This window comes from Zosterops lateralis, assembly GCF_965231275.1.
Source record: "Zosterops lateralis genome assembly, chromosome: 12".
Lineage (NCBI taxonomy): Eukaryota > Metazoa > Chordata > Aves > Passeriformes > Zosteropidae > Zosterops > Zosterops lateralis.
The window spans coordinates 2185265-2209589 of NC_139772.1; the positions used below are offsets into that span (position 1 = coordinate 2185265).

The window sequence follows — 24325 nt, forward strand, 5'->3', positions numbered from 1 at the left end:
AATACGGTGGGGTGGGATAGGTTTGGAACAAGGCTGAGCCTCCTCCAGCAGGCAGGAGATGCCAGGGGGTGCAGGGGATGCTCGGCCATCTCCGAATGCCCCAGGCTGGGGCTGTGCCCTGGCTCAGGCTGCAGCAGCCCCCACAGCCCCTGGTGCTGAGGCTGAGCCATGGGATGACCTCGGCTGCCCCATCTGAGTGAGGTGAGCACCGGGCCGGGCTGGAGCAGCAGAGCCCACGGTCCCTTGTCCCCAAACTCGGGGGCAGCCCTGAGTCACTGGCAGCAGCCCCTGGAGCAATTACAGCCTGTGAGTAATCCCTGCTTAGAGCCGGGAACGGGGAGAATAATGACAGCCCCGAGGAGGGCTCGGCGCTGGAAAACTTCTCAATAAACCCAGCCACACATTAATTAGGATGTTAATTATTGCTGGGGGACACTTGGAGCTTCCCACTCCTACTCTGCAGACCCTGGTCTGAGCCTGGCTTGGCTTTGGCTCTGTCCTCCCTGAGGCTTTGCTGAGCAAAAATGTGACAAAACAACAAAAAATGCTGAAAATTATGGAAGGAGGGAGGGAAGGAGGGAAGGAGGGAAGGAGGGAAGGAAGGGTCAGGTCCCACTGGGTCCAAACTTCCCAAAGAAATCAGGAGCTGCACAAACCATGGGTGTAAAGCCAGTGGTGACCTCTGGGACCATCTGTGTTTGCACCCAGAACCCTTGATGGGCTCTTTCTGTCCAACCACCAAGGGCTATGAACTAAAAAATTGGGGAAAAAGAAGAAACACCAGGAAAAAAACACTGAAGAAGGTGGAGTTGTTGGATATTGACAACCCTGCCCTAAATCTCCCAAAACTTGATATTCCCTGGATCTTTCCCACTCCCAGAGCTCCGGTGGGGATGGTGAGCTGTGGGCACAGGCTGAACCTCCACCCAGGGGATTTTTGGGGGGTTTTTGGGGTGTGAGGGGCAGGGCTGGGCGCAGGACTGACCGTTCTCCCTGTGCTGGAAGGAAGGCGAGAACTCTTTGGCAGTGATCCTGGCGATCCGCGCTTCCTCCTGAGCTTTCTGCGCCGCCGTCACGGCCGCCTCCGCCTTGGCCCTGGAGTGAGAGGTCCTGCAAGGCAACAGCACACAGCAGCACCCCGTTAGGGACCTCCTCCCTGCACATCCCAACCAGGGAAAACCCCAAATTCATCCCCATTGATCTCTCCAAAACTCTTCAGACGAGCTGACAGCAGAGTTTGGGGCTGGTTGGGGAAATGGGGGATTTTTTGACACTTCCCTGAGCTGCTCCTCAGCCTGGAAATTGGGAATGAGGAGCAGGATTTGTTCCCCCAAGGTTCCTCCATCCCATTTCCCATCCCAGCAGCTCCTCCCTGCAGACCCTACCAAAGAAAACCCCAAATTCACCCCCATTGATCCCTCCAGAACTCTTCAGCCAACCTCACAGCAGAGCCTGGGGCTGGTTGAGGAATGGGGGATTTTCCTGAGCTGCTCCTCAGCCTGGAAATCACCCAGGAAATTGGGAATCAGGAGCAGGATTTGTTCCCTCAAGGTTCCTCCATCCCATTTCCCATCCCAGCAGCTTCTCCGTGCATCTCCCATGAGCGTCCAGGGTTGATTTTAAAGCTGGTTTGGTTGTTGTTTTTTGTGGTTTGTTTTTTTTATAACCAAACCCCTTTGCTTTGGGGATGAAAAAAACCCCAAAACCAAAAAAACTCCAAAAAACCCCATCAACTCCCCCCACCAAAACCTCTGAAAACCCCGCAAAAAACCAAAACCAAAACCAAAACCAAAAAAACAAAAAAAAAAAAAGGAAAAAAAAGAAAAAAGAAAAAAGAAGGAAATAGAAAAGAACATTTCCATGCCCACCCCCAGGTTCTGTGTAAAATGCTGGATGTAAATAAACCCTGGGAGCAGAGGTAGGAGCAGGGGGCACACATTTTGCTCAGGGCCTTTTCTTCCCCTCTGGATCAACAACTGTCCCCTGCAGCTGCCGATGATTCCTCAAAAAAGGCTTTTATTTTGGATGGAATCTCATCCCATCACTGAGGATTTACAGCTTCTCCCAGAGCATCCTCCGGAGGTTGCTTTGCCCCTTTTTTCCCCTCCCATTCCCAGCTCTCCAGGCACTTTCCAAAATTCCTGCTCCCACCCCTGTGCAGGCAGGGTTATAAATAACTCCACTGATTTCTTTTCCCTCCAAAATCAGGCCCTCCATCTCCTTTAATCATTTTTTTTATTATTTTTTTCTGCCTCTTCTCTGAATTCCCTCTAATTTCTCGACATCTGCGTGGAGAAGGGAGTGCCATTTCTGACAGGCTCCTAAAAATGGCAAACAGGGCCGGGGATGTGCCTGCTCTGCTCGGAGGCATCTCTGGGGTTGGGGACCAGGGGGGGAGTGTGGCTGTGCTGTCACCGAGGGCTGGTTCTGACACTCCTCGAGTCTCTGTCTCTAATAAATGATTTGTTTCCTGATTTGGAGTAGCCCTGGAAGTGAATTTGAGTTGTTTCCCAGAGTTGGTGGAGATGGTGGAGATGCTGGTGCAGGTCCTGAGGGTTCTCTGGGATTGATATTTATAAAATATTGTATTATATATATATTATATTACATTGTATTATATATATATATATATATATAAAATATTATATATATATTTATATAATATAAAATACAATTACATAAAAATATGTAATTAATTAATTACGATATATTATTATACATTATTATATATAACATATTATGGGTATTATAAAGACTACTTTATTTTACTTATGTATAATAATATATATTTAAAAATAAATAATGAATTAAGATACATTATATATTATTATATACAAAGTATAGTGAGTGTTATGAAGTATTTAATGAGTATTATAAAGTATTAGAAGTGTAATAAAGGGTATTATATTAAATTTATACAAAAGAATATATAAAAATTAATTAATTAGCATTATTATTATATATCATTGTATATGAAGCATTATAAGTATTATAATTAGTATTATATAATATAGAATAAATATAATATGATAGGATATGATATGATATGATATGATATGATATAATATAATATAATATAAAATATACTATATAATATATATTATTATAGTATAATATATAATAATATATAATATAAATTATATAAGTATATCTATTAATTATATATAATTAACTACATAATAATTAACATACTTATATAAAAATACATATCTATTAATAATATACATAATTAATATTATTAATATATTATTAATATATAAGTATTGTATAAGTATTATATATAATGCTTATATATAATTATACTATATAATATATATTATATATTATAAATATATATATTATATAGTATATTATAAAATATACTATATCATATATATTATATATTATTATATATAATATATAATATATATTATAAGTATTATAATTTTAATAAGAATAATTAATTAGTATGATTAGATATCATGATATATAAAGTATTATAAAGAGTATTCTATTTTATTTATATAAATATTAATTAAGTAATGTAATAATAAATAAATATATGAAGTATTATAAAGCACTTCCCCAGATCCCTGCTGACCCCAGCCCAGGATTAATGAGGTCTGTGAAAATCTGGCCTGTGCTCCCAGCCCAGGATCACTCACTGCTCCCAGCCCAGGATCACACTCTGCTCCCAGCCCAGGATCCCTCTGCTCCCAGCCCAGGATCCCTCTGCTCCCAGCCCAGGATCACACTCTGCTCCCAGCCCAGGATCCCTCTGTTCCCAGCCCAGGATCCCTCTGCTCCCAGCCCAGGATCCCTCTGCTCCCAGCCCAGGATCAGTCACTGCTCCCAGCCCAGGATCCCTCTGCTCCCAGCCCAGGATCAGTCACTGCTCCCAGCCCAGGATCACTCTGCTCCCAGCCCAGGATCCCTCTGCTCCCAGCCCAGGATCCCTCTGCTCCCAGCCCAGGATCACACTCTGCTCCCAGCCCAGGATCCCTCTGCTCCCAGCCCAGGATCACACTCTGCTCCCAGCCCAGGATCCCTCTGCTCCCAGCCCAGGATCACACTCTGCTCCCAGCCCAGGATCACTCTGCTCCCAGCCCAGGATCACACTCTGCTCCCAGCCCAGGATCCCTCTGCTCCCAGCCCAGGATCACACTCTGCTCCCAGCCCAGGATCCCTCTGCTCCCAGCCCAGGATCCCTCTGCTCCCAGCCCAGGATCCCTCTGCTCCCAGCCCAGGATCACTCACTGCTCCCAGCCCAGGATCCCTCTGCTCCCAGCCCAGGATCACACTCTGCTCCCAGCCCAGGATCCCTCTGCTCCCAGCCCAGGATCACACTCTGCTCCCAGCCCAGGATCACTCACTGCTCCCAGCCCAGGATCACACTCTGCTCCCAGCCCAGGATCACACTCTGCTCCCAGCCCAGGATCACTCTGCTCCCAGCCCAGGATCACTCTGCTCCCAGCCCAGGATCACTCTGCTCCCAGCCCAGGATCACTCACTGCTCCCAGCCCAGGATCACTCACTGCTCCCAGCCCAGGATCACTCACTGCTCCCAGCCCAGCATCACTCTGCTCCCACCCCAGGATCACTCTGCTCCCAGCCCAGGATCAGTCACTGCTCCCAGCCCAGGATCACTCTGCTCCCAGCCCAGGATCAGTCACTGCTCCCAGCCCAGGATCACACTCTGCTCCCAGCCCAGGATCACACTCTGCTCCCAGCCCAGGATCAGTCACTGCTCCCGGCCCAGGATCCCTCTGCTCCCAGCCCAGGATCCCTCTGCTCCCAGCCCAGGATCACACTCTGCTCCCAGCCCAGGATCAGTCACTGCTCCCAGCCCAGGATCCCTCTGCTCCCAGCCCAGGATCACACTCTGCTCCCAGCCCAGGATCAGTCACTGCTCCCAGCCCAGGATCACACTCTGCTCCCAGCCCAGGATCACTCTGCTCCCAGCCCAGGATCCCTCTGCTCCCAGCCCAGGATCCCTCTGCTCCCAGCCCAGGATCACACTCTGCTCCCAGCCCAGGATCACTCTGCTCCCAGCCCAGGATCCCTCTGCTCCCAGCCCAGGATCACACTCTGCTCCCAGCCCAGGATCACACTCTGCTCCCAGCCCAGGATCACTCTGCTCCCAGCCCAGGATCACACTCTGCTCCCAGCCCAGGATCCCTCTGCTCCCAGCCCAGGATCACACTCTGCTCCCAGCCCAGGATCCCTCTGCTCCCAGCCCAGGATCACTCTGCTCCCAGCCCAGGATCACACTCTGCTCCCAGCCCAGGATCACTCACTGCTCCCAGCCCAGGATCACACTCTGCTCCCAGCCCAGGATCCCTCTGCTCCCGGCCCAGGATCACTCTGCTCCCAGCCCAGGATCACACTCTGCTCCCAGCCCAGGATCACTCTGCTCCCAGCCCAGGATCCCTCTGCTCCCAGCCCAGGATCACTCTGCTCCCAGCCCAGGATCACTCTGCTCCCAGCCCAGGATCACTCTGCTCCCAGCCCAGGATCACACTCTGCTCCCAGCCCAGGATCACACTCTGCTCCCAGCCCAGGATCACTCACTGCTCCCAGCCCAGGATCACACTCTGCTCCCAGCCCAGGATCACTCACTGCTCCCAGCCCAGGATCACTCACTGCTCCCAGCCCAGGATCAGTCACTGCTCCCAGCCCAGGATCACACTCTGCTCCCAGCCCAGGATCAGTCACTGCTCCCAGCCCAGGATCACACTCTGCTCCCAGCCCAGGATCTCTCTGCTCCCAGCCCAGGATCACACTCTGCTCCCAGCCCAGGATCACTCTGCTCCCAGCCCAGGATCACTCACTGCTCCCAGCCCAGGATCACTCACTGCTCCCAGCCCAGGATCACACTCTGCTCCCAGCCCAGGATCACTCTGCTCCCAGCCCAGGATCACACTCTGCTCCCAGCCCAGGATCACTCTGCTCCCAGCCCAGGATCACACTCTGCTCCCAGCCCAGGATCACTCTCTGCTCCCAGCCCAGGATCACTCACTGCTCCCAGCCCAGGATCCCTCTGCTCCCAGCCCAGGATCACTCACTGCTCCCAGCCCAGGATCACTCACTGCTCCCAGCCCAGGATCCCTCTGCTCCCAGCCCAGGATCCCTCTGCTCCCAGCCCAGGATCCCTCTGCTCCCAGCCCAGGATCACTCACTGCTCCCAGCCCAGGATCACACTCTGCTCCCAGCCCAGGATCCCTCTGCTCCCAGCCCAGGATCACTCACTGCTCCCAGCCCAGGATCCCTCTGCTCCCAGCCCAGGATCACTCTGCTCCCAGCCCAGGATCCCTCTGCTCCCAGCCCAGGATCACACTCTGCTCCCAGCCCAGGATCAGTCACTGCTCCCAGCCCAGGATCACACTCTGCTCCCAGCCCAGGATCACTCACTGCTCCCAGCCCAGGATCCCTCTGCTCCCAGCCCAGGATCACTCACTGCTCCCAGCCCAGGATCACACTCTGCTCCCAGCCCAGGATCACACTCTGCTCCCAGCCCAGGATCACTCTGCTCCCAGCCCAGGATCACACTCTGCTCCCAGCCCAGGATCCCTCTGCTCCCAGCCCAGGATCACTCTGCTCCCAGCCCAGGATCACTCTGCACACGGGGGTGGTGGCAGAGCAGGAGGTGACACTGGAGGAACCCATATGGAGCCACCACCCCAGGTTCTGGGATTGTCCAAATTCTGCTCCTCTCTGCAGCACTCAAAACCCCCTTGTTGGAATCACAGGGTCCTGGAGGGTGGAAACGAGCTCCAGGATCACCAAATCCAAGCTGTGACTGATCCCCACCTTGTCCCCAGCCTGGAGCACTGAGTGCCACCTCCAGGAATTCCTGGGACACCTCCAGGGATGGGGATCCAACCCTCCCGGGGCACTTCCAATGCCTGACCACCCTTTCCAGGAAGAAATTCCTCTTGATATCCAACCTAAATAGAATAACATCCCCATCCCTGGATGCATTTCCAACCCTGGAAAACTCACTCCCCAGACTTCTGGTTCTGCTCATCCCCTCAGACTCCCAGGACTGGCCCAGGAATTAAAAAACCCAAAAACTTGGGTCTTTGGTTCAGAAAAGGTTAAAAAATCCATCACATCAGTGAAACCACCTCTGATCCAAAACACACTCGGGGAGGGGTGGAAGGCAGTGGATTCCCTGGAGCAGATGGGATGCTCTGGATTCCCCTGGAGCTCCCTGAATTAATTGTTTGTAAAGCTCCCTGAGACGCTGGGAGGAGTGAAAAGCAGAATTATGGAGATCCATACGTTGCATAATAAAAAAAATCCATAAGTATTCCCAAATAAATGCCAGTAATCCAGTTAGTGCTCTCATGACTTTGTCACATCCTAAATTTACCAGCTGTCTCCTTTCTCCACGCCTGCTGCTCGTGGCGTGCGCTAAATCTTAATTCCCACTTAATTGCCTGGAGTTTATTTCCCTGGAAAAGTGTTTTGGGTTTTTGTTTTTTTTTTTCTCCTCCCTGACACATGGACAAGGTCTGATCTCATCACTCTGCTCCTCCTCCCCTAAGTGCTGCCATCAATTATTTTTTGGGATGAAGATGCCAAATTGGAGACCACGGTGAAAGTAAGGCTTGGGGGGGGCTTTCCCAATAAAACAGAATTATGGGATGGTTTGGGTTGGAAAGGGGCCTTAAAGATCATCCTGTTCCTGTGGGCTCATGAGGGGATGGAGGGAAGAGTGATGCAAGAGGAGCTGTTTAATTCCTCCCACCTCTGAGCATCCCCAGCCTCCTCCTCCAGCTGGGATGAATCCAGGAGCCTGGGATGGTGGAAGGTGTCCCTGCCCATGGCTGGGATGGGCTTTAAGGTCCTTCCAACCAAACCATTCCACAATTCCAGGATTTTACTGCACTTTTCTATCCCAGCTGAGCTGGAGGAGGGTGTTTAGGCAAAGATTGGGATTGGGAAGAGCCAGAGGAGGGGAAGGCTGGGATGGTTTGTGTCTTTTGAGCCCCCAGTTTTGGGTCTCAGGGCAGAGAATCCCAGCTGGGATATTTTATTTATTAATTTTTTTGCCAAGCTGACTCACTCTTCTCAGAGGATGAGCGGGCAAGTGGTCAAACTGGCAAGGGGAGCTGGCAGGAGAGAAGGAAAAAAAAAAATCCCAACCAACCACATTCCCAGGAATCCTTGCAGATCTCCTGTGATTTGGCCAGAGCTGAGAGGGGAAGGGAGAATACCTGGGCCTGCTCCCTAATGCCAAGTTTATCAGCTCCAGCTCATCTATAAGGAGCTGGAATCAACTGATCTGCAAGGAAGAACTTGAGGCTTTTTAGGAATTCCATCAGTGACTCTGGGCTGGCTTGGAGTGAGCAAGGAGAGGATCCAAAGGTTCTGCTGCAAACCCAGGGCTGGGGGCTGGTTTAACCCAAAAAAAGGGTGAACTCCCAGCAAAAATCCTCAGGGATTCAGGAAGGAAGGAAGCAAAATTCAAACCAGGTGAGGCTCGAGAGGTGTTTTGGTTCCAGGAATGCTTTGGCAGGAGAACAAGTGGGACAAAGTGCTTTAGAATTAGGCTGGAAATTAGAGCGAGTTTACAGGAGCCCAGGAAGGTTCCCGAGCTGGAAATGTGACACCTGGAATTGCCTGGATGGCACCTGGAGCCAGGAGAAACCTGGATCACTGCTGAGTCCTTCTCCATCCATTGTTTGAATCCAGCCAGGGGAAGGATTTACCGCCCTTATTCCCATTTTTCCAGCATTTTTGTAGGGAAAATATATTCCAATAAAAACTAGGCAGCAGATACTGAGCAAACTCATGCTCAGGGTCAAAGGGAGCTCTGTGCTGAGCACAGGGAGAAATCCACATTATCCATAATGTTAAAAAGCATCCTCTGGGTAAGATTTCTGGGAAAGAAGGTCTGATTCCCAAAATTCTGAGAGAAGCATGAAATTCCTGCTTTACTTTTGGAATCCTGATGCTCAGCCCTCCTCCATCCCACACCCAGAGCTCTCCCATTATCCCAAATCCAAAAGGAGCACCACAAGGCTGCAACAACTCCCAAACCCTTTCCACCCCATAAAAAGAGGATTACCCCATAGTCCCTATTTTCATGGAAAACCTGGAAATTGGCAGGTTTACCACACGGAGTGGTGAGGATGGAGTTAAGCTGGCAGTGAGCTCATCCCTTAATGAACAGCCTCAAGTTTTCCTAAGGGGCCAGGTTGGCTCCATCTGATCCACTTTGTCTCCAGGTCAATACTTCATCAGGCAGCTTTGAGGCTGATTTTTTAAATTTTTTTTTTCCTCTTTAAATGCATCTTTATCTTCCTATAGGAGGGAATGTTTTTCTCTCCCTCCATTACAGAGCTTCATGTATTTTTCAAATGGCAAAAATTCAATTAAAAACCCCACGGCCAGCTGCAAGGGAAATACTTGAGGAAAAAATTCAGAGAGAGCATTTTGCAGGGCATTTTAAGAGTCGCTCATCCCGGGGTCAGGAAAGCCTTGGGATGCACCTTGTCCTGGGAAGGGATGGCTGGATGGAGGAGAAAAAGGAGATTTTTTTTTTTTTTTTTTTTTTTTTTTTTTTAGTGCAGTTTCCCCATGTGGAAAACCCAGGCTGGGAAGGGAGGTGAGGAAATGCAGATTTCCAGCCCAGCCTCCCCAGTGGGAATCCCTCAGACTCCACAGGGGTTGTTTTTCCCAACCCTCTGGCACAGGAGGCAGGAGGATCCAGCCCTGGCTGGACCCACCAAGGGGCACAAAGTCAGGTTGGTGATCACCAACCCCCCAGCCCTGGGGAGGGAGATGGTGACTGTAGGAGCATCTGTGACTTACAGGGACAAGGAACTCTGCTGACCTGGGATATTCTGGAATATGTGGTTTTATTCAAGGGTGGTGGGTAAAAGGGCTTTGCCTTCAGCCACCAGCCTGGGCTGGAGGGAACCCCAAAGAGAGAGAGGGAGAGAGAACAAGAGGGTTTGGGCTGAGGAGAGGGGAGAGAGAGAGCAAGGGGCAGGGTCAGAGTGCAGGGGGAAGAACAGGGAAAAGAGACCAAGGTCCTTGTTCCAATCCATTCTATCTCCTTTTGTGATGAATATTCTAATTTACAGTGACCAACCAACACAAGACACAAAATCCTATAGAATCTCCACACAGCCTATAGGAACTACTACATTACCATGTGTTATATTTTAAACTCTAAAAACTCCTCTTTAGACTTTTCTGTTTTGCTCCATTGACCTTTGGATCCCTCAGGCAGCAGAAGGGGATTGTTCAATCCAAAGGGATTCTCCTCCAGCTGCCCAGGCTGTTGTCTTCAGGTTATAGAGTGACTAAGGCTCGGTATCCTACAACTCAAAGCCAACTTTTATTTCTATTTCAATTATAGGTTTCGTATTTTCAGAATCTTTTGCTAAGCAATCATATTTATAAGGTTTCCCTGATTCATCTTCCCCAATGAATGATGATGATGATGATGATGATGATGGTGCACTGCTCTCCCAAGGATATGGGATCTCTTTGGGATACGGTGGTGGGAGAGATGATCCCAGATCCCAAATCCCAAAGCCAGAGTGGGGATCGATGGCTGTGACAACCCCCGGGAGGCTCTACCCTGCCCTGGGCAGCCAGGAGGGGAGGCTTGGCTGGGCTTGGCGCTCTCCTAGATGGGACAAATTGGGACTGAATTATTAATAACCACTGCAGACTGTCTGGTTTTCCACTTCTGCGGGAGCCTCTCTGATTTAGGGCACAGCTGCAGTGCCCATCCAGCTTCCCTCTCCCATTCCAGGGGCACAGCATCCCTTCATCCAGCCCTCTCCAGAGGCTGGGGATGAGCAGAGCCCGGAGCCAGGCTCTGTCTAGACACAACCCCAAGGGAACGGGGAGATGGCAGCAATTAACAACCTGTTTGTTATTTCCCCCCTTTATCCGGCGTTTATTGCCCCGATAAAAGCCGCTCCCTAATTCCAGCTTGGCTCTTCCCGCAGCTCTCCCAGCTTGGCTGTTATTGCACCAGGAGTGATTTGTGCAGGCAGCAAACACCGCGCTGGTCCTCAGGGGGTGGAATATTAGACACACCAATTAGCTGGCTGTGGATAAATTCCCATTTTTACCTGCTCGGCGCAGGCATTTTTCCCCTTCTAGTCTGCTTTTCCCTCTTGTTTTTTTCCCCCCTCCCGCATCGCTGGAATTCTTAATTAAGGTGAAAAAAAAAGATGCTTAATGTGACCTCTGACATGACGTAATGCAGCCCCCAAGGTCTGCTCGGGCTCTTTGCAGCCAGACAAGGAGCAGGTGCTGTGCATAGCAAAGACACAGCCAGAGCCGCCAGCTCCAGATGGAGATTTTTGGGATAGATGAAGATTTTTGGGATGGATGGAGATTTTTGGGATAGATGGAGATTTTTGGGATGGATGGAGATTTTTGGGGTGGATGGAGATTTTTGGGATGGATGGAGATTTTTGGGGTGGGTGGAGATTTTTGGGATGGATGGAGATTTTTAGGATGGATGGAGATTTTTGGGGTGGATGGAGATTTTTGGGGTGGATGGAGATTCTTGGGATAGATGGAGATTATTGGGATAGATGGAGATTTTTGGGGTGGATGGAGATTCTTGGGATAGATGGAGATTTTTGGGGTGGATGGAGATTTTTGGGATAGATGGAGATTTTTGGGATGGATGGAGATTTTTGGGGTGGGTGGAGATTTTTGGGATGGATGGAGATTTTTGGGATGGATGGAGATTTTTGGGGTGGATGGATGGAGATTTTTGGGATGGATGGAGATTTTTGGGATAGATGGAGATTATTGGGATAGATGGAGATTTTTGGGGTGGATGGAGATTCTTGGGATAGATGGAGATTTTTGGGGTGGATGGAGATTTTTGGGGTGGATGGAGATTTTTGGGATGGATGGAGATTTTTGGGATGGATGGAGATTTTTGGGATGGATCGTCCCTGTCCAGACTCTGAGGAGGAGCAGGAATGATCCCAGCAGTGGGAGGGAAGGTTGGGAAAGGATGGGATGGCAGGAGAAGGATGGGATGGTGATGGCACGCTCTGAAAAAATGGATCTGAATGTTGCATTTCAAGAGAATTTAAGGGAAAATAAATAGTCAAACACTTTAATCCTCGGAAAAAAAAAACCCAAATCAAACCAAACCAAAAAACCACAAAAAACCACAAAACAAACAAACAAAAACCCCCAAAACCCCAAACAAACAAACAAACAAACAACAACCCCCCCCGACAACTTCCAAAAAAACACCCTCAAAACTCCCCAACCCCCCCCCCCCAAAAAAAAAAAAAAACAAACCCAAATAACCAAAATCCTTGATGTGTTTGTTGTTGCCCAAGAAAGCAAATGACACAGAAACACGGAAAATGTTGTGGTCAAAAGGCCAAATCTGAGTTTCTCTGTAGTTTTACAGTGGGAAATGTCACATTAAGGGGAGGAAAATCACTCCCAAGGCAGCTGGGAGAGCTCCTGGACAGCCGGGACATGGAAGGCTCCAGGTCTCCCAAATTCATGGAGAATTTGGAATTGCCTGGAGCCAGTTCTTGTTTAGCTCATTACTCCAGGCACCTGTGCCAGAGCCTTCCCTACCTTTATATTTTTGGAGTTACAAAAGGGGAGCGAATTCACCAAGGAATCTTTTGCCATTTTATACTGAAATTTCATTTTTTGATCCGAGTAAGGGGGAGAAATAAATATCCCAGGCTGTGTCCTTGTGTCCTGTGCTTTGCCTTGGAGTGACCAAAAGGAGTTTTGCTGGAGAACTGAATTCACAACATGGAAAACTGTAAAGTTTTGGTGATTTGGGGGACAGGGATGGGGCAGGGATGGGCCATGTCCCCAAAATTCTGGGAGGAACAGCTCAAACCACATCCCTGAGCTGGGTCATTCCCAGGGGAGAAAGAGGAGAACATCAAACACCAGGATCATCTCCAGCTCATCTCATTCCCACCACCCCAAAAAAAGATTTCTTTATTTTATCCATGTTTTTCCTAAACAAAAAAATGCCAAGAAAATCCATCTCCGTTGGCTTTTAAAGGTGGAGCTGGTACATCTGGCACCAGGTGGCTCCCAGCTTCTCCCTGGCCAAGGAACACGTGGAATAGGCAGGGCCAGGCAGATTCCTGCCCTCCCCTCCCAGTAATTTGACTTCCTTTTAACTTTGTGCCCCGCAGCAAGGACAGAGCTGATGGGCTTTGCAGGGAGATGCTGCCCTGGGTGTTATTAACAGCTGGCCAGAAAATCAACATCTGGAGAGGGAGCCTCATCCCTGCCCATCTGTCACTTGGAACGGAGCTCTGCAGGAGGCAGGTGAGTGAAAACACCAGATTTGCTTTGGGAAGGGGAGGCTTTGAGGCCACTGTCCCACCTGAGCTTTGGCCTCTCTCCAGAGTGGTCACTGTGCCCTCAAAATGGGCAGGGCTGGGACAGGGAGTCGCTCCCAGGGCAGCCCAAGCTCTGAGAAATTCCCTTTCCCAAATCAGACATGGAGGAAAGAGCAAACTGATGCTCCAGGGATGGATTTTTCCCTTTTCCCTCTAAACAGGGGAAGGCAGGAGACAACTGCAGAGCTGCTCTGAGCGTTGTTACCTTCTGGAAAGGGCTGCAAAACCTGTGGGAAGCCACTCGGAGCAGGATTTGGGAAGAGCTGACTCAGGGAAGGGAAAGGAGTGAGCAGGGGGGATGTTCCTGCTCTCCAGCTGTGGTGCTTTGGATATAGGGCAGGTTTCCATGATTTTTGCTGGATAATTGTCACGTTCATCATGGGAAATGCACACAACAGAAATGGGAAGGGCTGTACCCCACCCTCCATCCCATCCCAAAGGCACAGCAAACATTCCTCTAACCCTGGGCAGAAGCAGCACATTCCAAACCTGCCTCTTCCAGGAGGGAGGCAAAACAGGTGGGAAGAGACTCCTACCAACCCTTGGAAAAACAAACCCAAACTAAAGACAAATAAAAGCTGCAAAAATCCAAGGAAAAGCAAGCAAAGGGACCAAGGTGGCAGAATGGATGGATGGAGGGAGGGAGGGATGGATGGATGGATGGATGGATGGATGGATGGATGGATGGATGGATGGAGGGATGGATGGAGGGATGGAGGGATGGATGGAGGGATGGATGGATGGATGGATGAATGGATGGATGGATGGGATGGATGGATGGATGGATGGATGGAGGGATGGATGGAGGGATGGATGGATGGAGGGATGGATGGAGGGATGGATGGATGGATGGATGGAGCTGTCAGAAAACACCTGGGTCCAGGTGTTTGGGCACTTCCTCCTGCCCCAGGCTGAGGGACAAAAGGTGGAGGATCCAATGGACCCCCAACATCCCATCCATCACCAGGATGCTCCCAAAACCTCCCAATCCTCCTGTGGCTGGGCTGATGCCCCCACAGGGGGGAGAAGGGGTGGAAATCTCAAAGCCAAAGGTGCCAAATGCAGCACAGGAGGAGAAGCTCATCCAGGCAAAGGGAGCTGAGGGAGCCTCTGCTCTTCCTCCAGGGAATGCCTCAAATCCCTCTGAGGAGCCACCAGCACACCCTGGTCCCTTGGGAATCATTAGAGGCTTTTCAAATTTATTTTTTTTCCTACAGCCAAAGGAAAAGGGCTCAGAAGAAGATAATTTGGGGAGTTCAGGCAAAAAAAACTCCAGGTGAGGGAGGTGCTGACAGAAAAGCAAAGCTGAGCTGGTTTAATTTCAGTTATAATTTGGGTGCCTAAAAAGAAGGAGTTAACCCAAATTCAAGAACAAACCACACCAGAACCACAGGGAAAAGTATTTTTTTCCTTTTCTGACCCTTCACCTCCTTCAGGTTTTGGCCGAAACTCTTTGGCAGCTTCTCAAGTTTTGGTCACCTCAAGCAAAACAGACTTTTGGAAACTGAACTTTCCAGGCAATGTTTTTTCCCCCTGCTGTTGGAGGCACAAAAGCCTGAAAGAGGCAGGGAAATGTTGTCTCTCCCTTTCCCCTGGTGCTGCAGAGGGAAAATCCATGAACTTCCTCTGTTTTAACCCAACAGCAAAACCCACCCTGGTTTCTGAGCAAACAGCACAAAAAACACACCCAAAATTGAGCAAATTCTCATCTCAGGGATGGGGTGGGATGGATGGGATGGGATAGGGTGGGATGGGATGGGAAGAGAAGGGATGGGATGGGATGGGATGGGATGGGATGGGATGGGATGGGATGGGATGGGATGGGATGAGAAGGGATGAGAAGGGATGGGATGGGAAGGGATGGGAAGGGATTGGGAGGATTTGGGGTGTGGAAGTGAGCTGCTGCAGTAAAGGGAAGCTGCCCACCATAGAAAAAGGAGGTTGGAGATGGGCTAAAATTGAAAAGTGGGTCCCACCAAGTGCTGGGCTGGGCACCAGACATGACCACAGTGGGATTTTAGGGTGCTCAGCACCCTGAAGAATTGGGACTTTCTTAGTCACAACTTTAAAGGGATAATCAGTCAGATCCATGGGTTAAATCCCCCTGGGATTTCCAGGGGGGAAATTTGCTTAGCAGGGTCTACGGGCAAATCCTTTAATTTCCTGGATTAGGAAGTCAGGACAGCTCGTCATTTGTTCTGTGGGGAGGAGGTGACAGAAACCTCATTCTTTATTTGGGGCTTTCCAAACCAACTGCAAGAGCCTGGAATACCCCAGCCCATTCCCTGTGCTCCCCCAGCATCCCAAACTCGGGAGGGAAGGAAAACCAGCAAGGAAAATACTCCATAATTTATCTGAGATCTGTGTTTTCCTCTTGGTTGTGCTCCTGACATTAATTTTGCCTCTCCCTGGGGAGAAAAGGGTTTGGGGAGGGACAAGGGTGGGGTTTTGGGGATGTCACTGAAGGGAAGAGGGTGGGAGCAACCAGGAAACCCAAAAATGGGAACTGGGAGAAGCAAAAAGCACAGAGACCTCACAAGATGGGAAAGAACCAGAGAGACCCCAACCCTTCCCTTTGGTTCTTCCCCACCCTCAAACTTTGGGATGCAGCATCCTCGGGGTGGGTTTGGGGAGGTGGAACAAGGCAGGGAGGGGCTGCCACATCCCCCTGTGGCCCTGGGCATCCCAGAGGCTTCTCTGCACCCCTGGGAGGGTGAGGATGAGGATGGAGAGGGTGGGATCTCTCCTTCCCTGCCCAAAATCCCTGGGAAAAGCAGCGCGGCAGTTTCTGCTGGTTGGGCAGGAAAAGCAGCAGAAAGGAAAAAAGCAGGGGCTGGGTTTGTGGTGGGTTTTTTGCTGTATTTTGCTTTTCCCCCTGTGCGATGAAGGGCTGCTCCACCCAAAAGGAACAAGAAGAGGCTTCATCACTTTGTGCTGGGCGGGCAGGAGGTTCCTGTGGGCTGCTGGCACCGCTCCCCCAGCCCGGACCTGCCCCGGGTGTTTCCTCCTGCATCCCAAATCCCCTCTCTGCATCCCAAATGCCCTCTCTGCACCCTAAATACCCTCTCTGCATCCCAAATTCCCTCTCCTGCATCCCAAATCCCCTCTCCTGCACCCCAAGTCCCATCTCCTGCATCCCAAATCCCCTATCTGCATCCCAATTTCCCTCTCTGCACCCCAAATCCCATCTCCTGCATCCCAAATCCCATCTCCTGCATCCCAAATCCCCTCTCTGCACCCTAAATCTCATCTCCTGCATCCCAAATCCCCTATCTGCATCCCAATTTCCCTCTCTGCACCCCAAATCCCATCTCCTGCATCCCAAATCCCATCTCCTGCATCCCAAATCCCCTCTCTGCACCCCAAATCCCCTCTCTGCATCCCAAATCCCCTTCCCTGCTCCATTACCTGGCAAAACCATCCCTCCTCCCATTTGCTGTCACAACACAAAGCACGAGGATTTAGAAGATCTTTCCTGGTGAGGATGAGGAGCAGGACAGAGCCAGGTGGGACCAGGGAGAATCCAAGGGGTTGGGAATCTCTGCTCCTCCTGTCCCGTTTCAGCACAGCCCAGCAAAGTTGGGAATGTTTTTGGGAATATTTGTCACACACCCAGACCATGGATATGGGATGTTTTGGCTCATATTTAGCTCACTGGAGAGGGAAAGGAGTTGGAATGGCCAAACTGGGATCAGTGGTGGTTGGGTGAGGGATGAGAGGGCAATGAAAACCCAAATCCCCACTGAGCTGCTCTGCCAGAAGCTCCAAACGACCCTGCTGAGGTTTTCCCAGCTGGATTACCTGGCAAAGCTTCATCCCTACAAAAGGCATTTCATCGTGCAGCCTGTCCCTGCCCGTGGTGGGGACACACCAGAGGCTGCTCCTGACTTTTGACACGGCCACAAAAGGGCTTAAAGGCTGCAAATCCTGTCTGAGCAGGAAGTGATCAAATGGGCACGGCAGGAGAACGTGAACAGTCACAGAGCTCACATCACACCCCGCTGCAGCCGTGGGCAGGGAGGGATGGAACACTCTGGGATGGCCTGGACTGGAGGTGGAGATGTGCCTGCTGATGTATTCTTGTCATCCCAGCTGACAGGGACACACCAGCAGAAGGAATAACAGCTGATCCTAATCTTATCCCCTGACCCCTGTCAGCACGGGCAGGAGCAGGGAGGGAGGGGACAGGGAAGTGGCAGGGAAGGAGGGAATGCTCAGTTCCAGCAGCAGCAGGGACTGTGGGAGGCTGCCAGGCCAGGCTTGGCTCCTCTTGGACTGAACAGGGAAGGTTTGGGGAGCAGAGGGCTGGGGGGAACAAGGAAAAGGTGCCGTGAAGAGAATCACCTCCTGCTCCAGCTGCTCTCAGCCATCCATCCCTCCATCCATCCATCATCCATCCATCCATCCATCCATCCATCCCTCCATCCATCCCTCCATCCATCCATCCATCCATCCATCCATCCATCCATCATCCTCCATCCATCCATCCATCCATCCATCCATCATCCTCCATCCATCCCTCCATCCATCCATCCATCCATCCATCATCCTCCATCCATCCATCCATCCATCCCTCCATCCATCCATCCCTCCATCCATCATCCATCCATCCATCCCTCCGTCCATCCATCCATCATCCTCCATCCCTCCATCCATCCATCCATCCATCCATCCATCCATCCATCCATCCCTCCGTCCCTCCATCCCTCCATCCATCCCTCCATCCATCATCCATCCATCCCTCCATCCATCCATCCATCCATCCATCCATCCACTCCCTCTGTGTTTCCCTCCCTGACTCTTCATATCCCTCAAGGAAAGGATGGATAGAGGGTGGGGATGGAGGGAGCACGTTCACCCCACCCGAGACCTGCTGGGTTCCAGGTGATTCTCTCAGTGACCCCATCAGTGGCCAGAGGGACAGAGGGACATCAGAGTTACCAGAGGGACAACTGGGCTTGGATCCACCTTGTTCTGAACATCACTCCGAGGCTTGGGAAAGCCCAGGGCTGCTCTGAGCTCCATGTTACACCAACCTGCAGATCCCCACCATGAGTTCCTTTCCTCCAGCAGTGCCCCGACCACAACAAAAACTCTTCTCCCACCACTCCTGGCCTGAGGTCACTCCTGCAAATCCCAGCTGGCTGCCAGGGCCTCAGCAGGGAACAGCAGCACTTCTCCAAAGGGCCACAGGCACAGGAATCCTGCCTGGACTCCAAGCTGCCCAGAGAGGGGCTGGTGGGACCCCCTGCCCCACCTGGGCATCAGCTCAGCCCCATCCCTGCAGCCGGTTCAGCTCTGCCCCGTGCTGGCTTTGTTTGTCCCTGCTGTCCTGACCCCAGGAAGGGACACACAAAAAACATTTTGGGACTCTTCCTCCTCCTCCTCCCTCTCCACGGGCAGCAGGAGCCCCTCGGGCAGCACAAGGCGGGATTAGGGTCAGCAGCCAGCCCCGCCAGGAACTCAAAAAGCATCAACAACCCGAAATCAAAGGCAGCCCAGACAATGGCAGAGCATTAAGCAGCAGCAGCAGCATTACCGGGGAGAGCCGGTGGGGACATTACCGGGGCCGGTGGGGACATCACCGGGGCCGGGGAGAGCCGGTGGGGACATTATCACCACTCACAGAGCACGGCTGCAGCAGCTTTGCTTTTCTCTGGGCTTTTTTTTTTTTTTTTTTTTTTTTTTTTTTTTTTTTTCTTTTTTCTTTTTTCTTTTTTTTCCCTCCATTTTTCTCAAGAAAATACCTGTTTGGCTCTAAGAACCTCCTGCACTTCACTGCTCAGCTCTGGGGTGTTTTCCTGCCTGCCCAACATCAGCCAGGGCTGGTGTTTCACCCTCACTCCAGCACCCAAATTCTCCCCTCCTCACTGCCAGCTTGTCTTTATTTCCTTCCTTTCCCCTCTTTTCCTCCACTTTCCCTTCCCGAAATGAAATGACACCGTGCTAATTTGCTGCCCAGCTCCCCCTGAGACTGTGGAGCTTTAATTATATTTTTCTCCTGGTTGGTGCAAGGCTGGGCTATAATTATGCCAGGAAGAGCATTACTTAGGACTGACCTGGGAGCAGCATTCCCTCTGGGAGTCTGGCTGCTCCCAGGAATTCTTATTGAAGGTGCTGGACAGCAGATCCCCCATGCAGTTTGTGCTGGAGGAGAGTTTGCCCATCCCTGAGACTCATTCCTGGCCCCAGTGATGGTCCCTCCTCTCAAAACCAGCCCAGCCACTGATTACAAACCCTTGAACTAGAGAGATGCAGGGTCTGCCTGCTTTGCTTTAGAACCACCATCATCCATCCTGGAGGGCTGGAGCCAGCCCTGATCTGCCCCTGTGCATGCAATCCTCCCCAGGATGTGGCTGTGACAAAAACCAGGGCTGGGATGAGCTCTCTGCCCCACCTTTGTTGCCTGGATATTTTATTTTAGTGGGTGATGACACGCTAATTTGCCCGAGGTATCAATTAGCACTAATGAGGTAGGACTTGGGGTGTCCAGGGTGGCAGGAGAAGGAGAGCTGGCTCTGGGCTGATCTGAGAGGGGACGGAGATCTCCCAGAGCACTCTCAGAACACTCTGAACATTCCTTTTAACCAGGCTGGCAAAGAGCTCCCTCCTCGTCTCCCTGTGGTCATGGAATCGTGGAAAGATTTGGGTTGGGAGAGACCTGAAAGTTCACCCAGTTCCATCCCTGCCTCTTCCACTATCCCAGGGTGCTCCAGACTTTCTCCTGGCCTTGAGCACTTCCAGCTGCTCCCAACAGGAGCTCCTCATCCCTCATTCACATCCCTTCTGCCCCCTTCACTTCACCTGAACAATTCCAGAGGGAAATTGTGCCTCCTCCCATTTCAATTACAGCAAAGAGAAATTAGGAAATCCTCCTCTTGACCCTAAAAGAAATCCCTTAAATGTACAGATATCACTGTGCTCTACTCAGACTCCAAGAACTTTAGGAAAAGCAATTTGCTTGTCTCCAGCACAGTGTGTTTTTTAGCCTACTTTCCTCAGGAAACGGGGCTCACTCCTGTGATTGTGCTGTTTATATATCTATATGCCATCACTCCCACACTAATAACTTTTGAACGTGTTGGCCAATTCCAACCAAATCTGACAGAGCGGCAGAGTTTTTCAAAAATACTGAATTCTTACAAATTTAATGAAAGCCGTGGGTGGGCACATATTTTATTTTATTATTTATTTTTTTTTTCCCCCACCAAAGGAAAGGCTGCAGAGTGAACTCGATATGATCAGAAAGAAAAGAATACACAGAGATACATGCACAGCTATCCCAGGTGGTGGAAAATCAGAATTTATGTTGGCATTAGAGGGGGGATATTCCACCTCTGAGCCCCAAAACCTCGGGAATGAGCACCAGGAATTCTCCCCCAGTTGTGTTTTGTGGCATTTGGATGAGGCAGCTCAGTGTGGGCACTGAGAGGGGAGGGCTCCTTCATTAGGAAGCTTTAAAATTAATCGGACTAAGATTAATAAGAGAGCTTTTCTAGCTGGATCTCAGTATGTAAAACCTGGCTGTGCTCTGGTTCTGCAGGCTCAGGGACTCTGCCAAAACCCTGGCGAGGGGGGAGAGCTCGAGCTGAGGGATTGGAGGTTTCAGACAAAGCGGTTTAAGGCAAAAGAGCAGAGATTTACGTGGGATATTGGGGAGGAATCCTCCCCTGGACCCACCTAATCCCATCCATCTCCAGCTCCTGGATCTCCCAGTCAGGGCAGGGCAGGGAGGTACTCACACCTGGCATTCCTGACTTGATTTTTTCCCCTTTTCTCCCATAATTACAGGTGGAACTTTACATGTCAAGAGCTTATTAAGCATCTCTCCCAATCCCACTCTCAGGTGAGATCCCAGGATCATCACCACTGGGGACAGAGGATGCTCAGGTCCTCAGACCCAGCATCCCATGGCAGAATGGAGCTCCACATCCCCAGGATCCATCCCACAGCACACTAAGAACCCCACATTCCCAGGATTCCAGCCTTTCCAGGCATTCCCATTCATCTCCAGATCACAGAGAAAGATCTGGCCTTCCCACTCCTCTGCATCCTGCTTCTTACCTGGCATTTCTAGTGGGAATTTTTTTTTTATTATTTTTTTTTCCCGGCCAGCAGCTCGAAAACATCATCAAGCCCAAATGTGCTCCCAAAGCAGGCCCGGGAGGCTCATTCATATTGCAGATAAGCCCTTGGCAGACGTGCTGATAAAGATTTCAAGTGTGACTCTGCATACAAATATCCCAGACCCGACAATTAATCCGGCACAGGAGGCTCAGGAGGTACCTGGGATTTTCCCCTAACCCCAGCCCTTTTTTCCCAGCCTGCCTGCTAAATATAGCTCCTGCTCAGAAAACAGAAAGGAATGACATGCTCTAATAAACCACCCCAAAATGTGATACAAAGACCCCTGAATTCTCCAGAGGAGCTTTTCCTGGTCCTGGAGCTTCCTGCAAGGCACAGAGCTCCAGGTGCCTTTTGGAGCCTGTTACAAGGTGCTTGAGCTGGCCCTGCTTTGAGCTGGGACTTTATTTCAATTTAAATTAAATAGAGAAGTTTAAATGGTTCATTTCCCCTTTCCCTCCTGTTGGTTTTCAGCCGGATCATATCCCAGCTCTGGATCTCTGGGCAGTTCCATGAGGGCTGCACAGGGAGAAGGGGCATTACTGGGCACCCAGATCTGTTTTCCAACAGAGCCTCATCCAGGGCAAACCCTGGGAACCCATTCCCTTTTGGGAATGGAAATAGCTGGGAATTTATACAGCACAGGCCAGCCCTGGGATTGTTCCTCTTGGAGTCAGGCAGAGGATATGGGCAAACAGCATCTCAGGAGCTGTTTATCCAAGAGGAGAGGGAAAAATGGGATAAATAACCCAGTACCCGCTAAGTGACATCTCTCAGCCTGTGACAGCCACCAAGGTGCCACCAACTCCTGCCAGGCTGCCCTGCTCTGGTGACCCTGTGTCACCTCAGGACACCCTGTGTGGCCTCCCTGCCTCACTGGGGGAGGTTGTGCATCCCCAGCCCACTGGGAATTACCAGAGGGACAACTGGGCTTGGATCCACCTTGTTCTGAACATCACCCCAAGGCCTGGGAAAGCCCAAAGCTGTTCCGTGTAGCACCAGCCTGCAGATCCCCACCATGAGTTCCTTCCCTCCAGCAGTGCCTCTATCACAACAAAAACTCTTCTCCCACCACTCCTGGGCTGAGGTCACTCCTGCAAATCCCAGCTAGCTGCCAGCAGGGAACAGCAGCACTTCTCCAAAGGGCCACAGGCACAGGAATCCTGCCTGGACTCCAAGCTGCCCAGAGAGGGGCTGGTGGGACCCCCTGCCCCACATGAGCATTAGCTCAGCCCCATCCCTGCAGCCGGTTCAGCTCTGCCCCGTGCTGGCTTTGTTTGTCCCTGCTGTCCTGACCCCAGGAAGGGACACACAAAACCATTTTGGGGCCCTTAACCCCCACCCCTCCTCCTCCTCCCTCTCCATCATCAGCAGGAGCCCCTTGGGCAGCACAAGGCGGGATTAGGGTCAGATATTTAGGATTAGGGACAACTGGGCTTGGATTCACCTTCTTCTTAGCATCACCCCAAGGCTTGGGCAAGCCCAAAGCTGCCGTGAGCTCCACATTGCACCAACCTTCAGATCCCCACCGCGATTTCCTTTCCTCCAGCAGCTCCTCTACCACAACAAAACCCCTTCTCCCACTTATCCCAAACCCCCAGGACTGCACCCCAGCCCAGACACACCGGGATGGGCAGGAACCCTCCCTTTTACCTGGACGCCGCGATCTCCGCCTTCTGCTTGGCGATGGTGGCCGCCCTCTCAGCCGCCTCCACCGCCCGATCCACCTTCTCCCGGATCTTGCTGGCGCGCAGCGGGATGAGGTTCTTCCTCTTGCCGCTGACCAGGATGTTCTGCTTGTACTTGCCCTCCTCCTTGGTGCCATCAGGGAAGGTCATGCAGCCGTAGCCGTGGCGCTTGTTGTTGGCCCACTCGCCCTCGTACTTGAGCCCGTCCGAGCGCTGGCTCACGCCCGAGCCCGAGCGCTTGTCGTTCTTCCACTCGCCCACGTAGATCTCGGTGGTGGTGGCGTCGATGTCGTCCTCGATGACCGAGAGCTCGGCCTCGCCCTCGCCCAGGCTGATGGTGGAGTTGATGTCGCTGGCCGTGGAGCTGACCGTGCTCATGCCGGCCTCGCTCCGGAACGAGCTCTGCTTGCTCCGCTGGCTGGCCAAGGAGCTCTTGGACTCGGACTTGCGGAGCTTGAGCCCGCTCAGCAGCGAGCGCCGGAAGATCCCTTTCTTCTTGCTCTTGAGGATCTCGGCGTCGCTGTGGGCCATGAGGACGAAGCCGCCGCGGGACACGGCCGGGCTGCCGGCCACGGCGGGCGAGGCGTCGGGGTGCAGCGCCGTGCCGTTGGTGTGCTCGCTGCGCAGGGAGTTGATGGACGTCCTCAGGGGTGACCTGATGACCGCAGCCATGCCGTAGGGAACGCTCTGCCGGACGCCGTAACCCTGGCGCATCCCTCCGACCCACTGGCCCTGGTATGTGCCTGAGGAGAGGAGACAAAGAGGAAATGGAAGGTGGGTGATGGCATCAAACTCTTCTGGGAGGTTTGGTCAAAAGGTAATGCTCATAGAATTAAGGATGTCTGTTGGTAGAGGACACCAAATAAAAAACGCACACGCGGTCAGTCGCCAAGGCAACAACAACAAAAAAAGTTTATTTCTCCACCTCAATTTATATAAATTCTAGACAATTCCAGACCACAGATTAGAGAATGATGTTGCCACCTCTCCGACCCCACTAGTCAAACTAAAAATCCATCGATTGTCTCTCCTCCAGAGAATAATAAACAAAAAACACCAGTTTCTAAAACATCACTTTTGTTCATATAACAGTCTGTAAGAAACTCTGCTACAAAAATGCAAACAGCAAAAAACTGAAAAAAATCC

General features: G+C 51.2%; 1 protein-coding gene across 1 annotated transcript in view; it reads right to left on the reverse strand.

Annotated features, from left to right (window-relative positions):
* Positions 1-24325, reverse strand: part of JPH3 (junctophilin 3) — a 56550-nt gene that overhangs the window by 16535 nt on the left and 15690 nt on the right. The window contains exons 2-3 of the mRNA XM_083870451.1: positions 23145-23922; positions 986-1110 (exon numbers count right to left, since the gene is read on the reverse strand). Of these exons, the coding sequence (XP_083726577.1) occupies positions 986-1110; positions 23145-23922 (903 nt within the window). The remainder of the gene's footprint in view (positions 1-985; positions 1111-23144; positions 23923-24325) is intronic.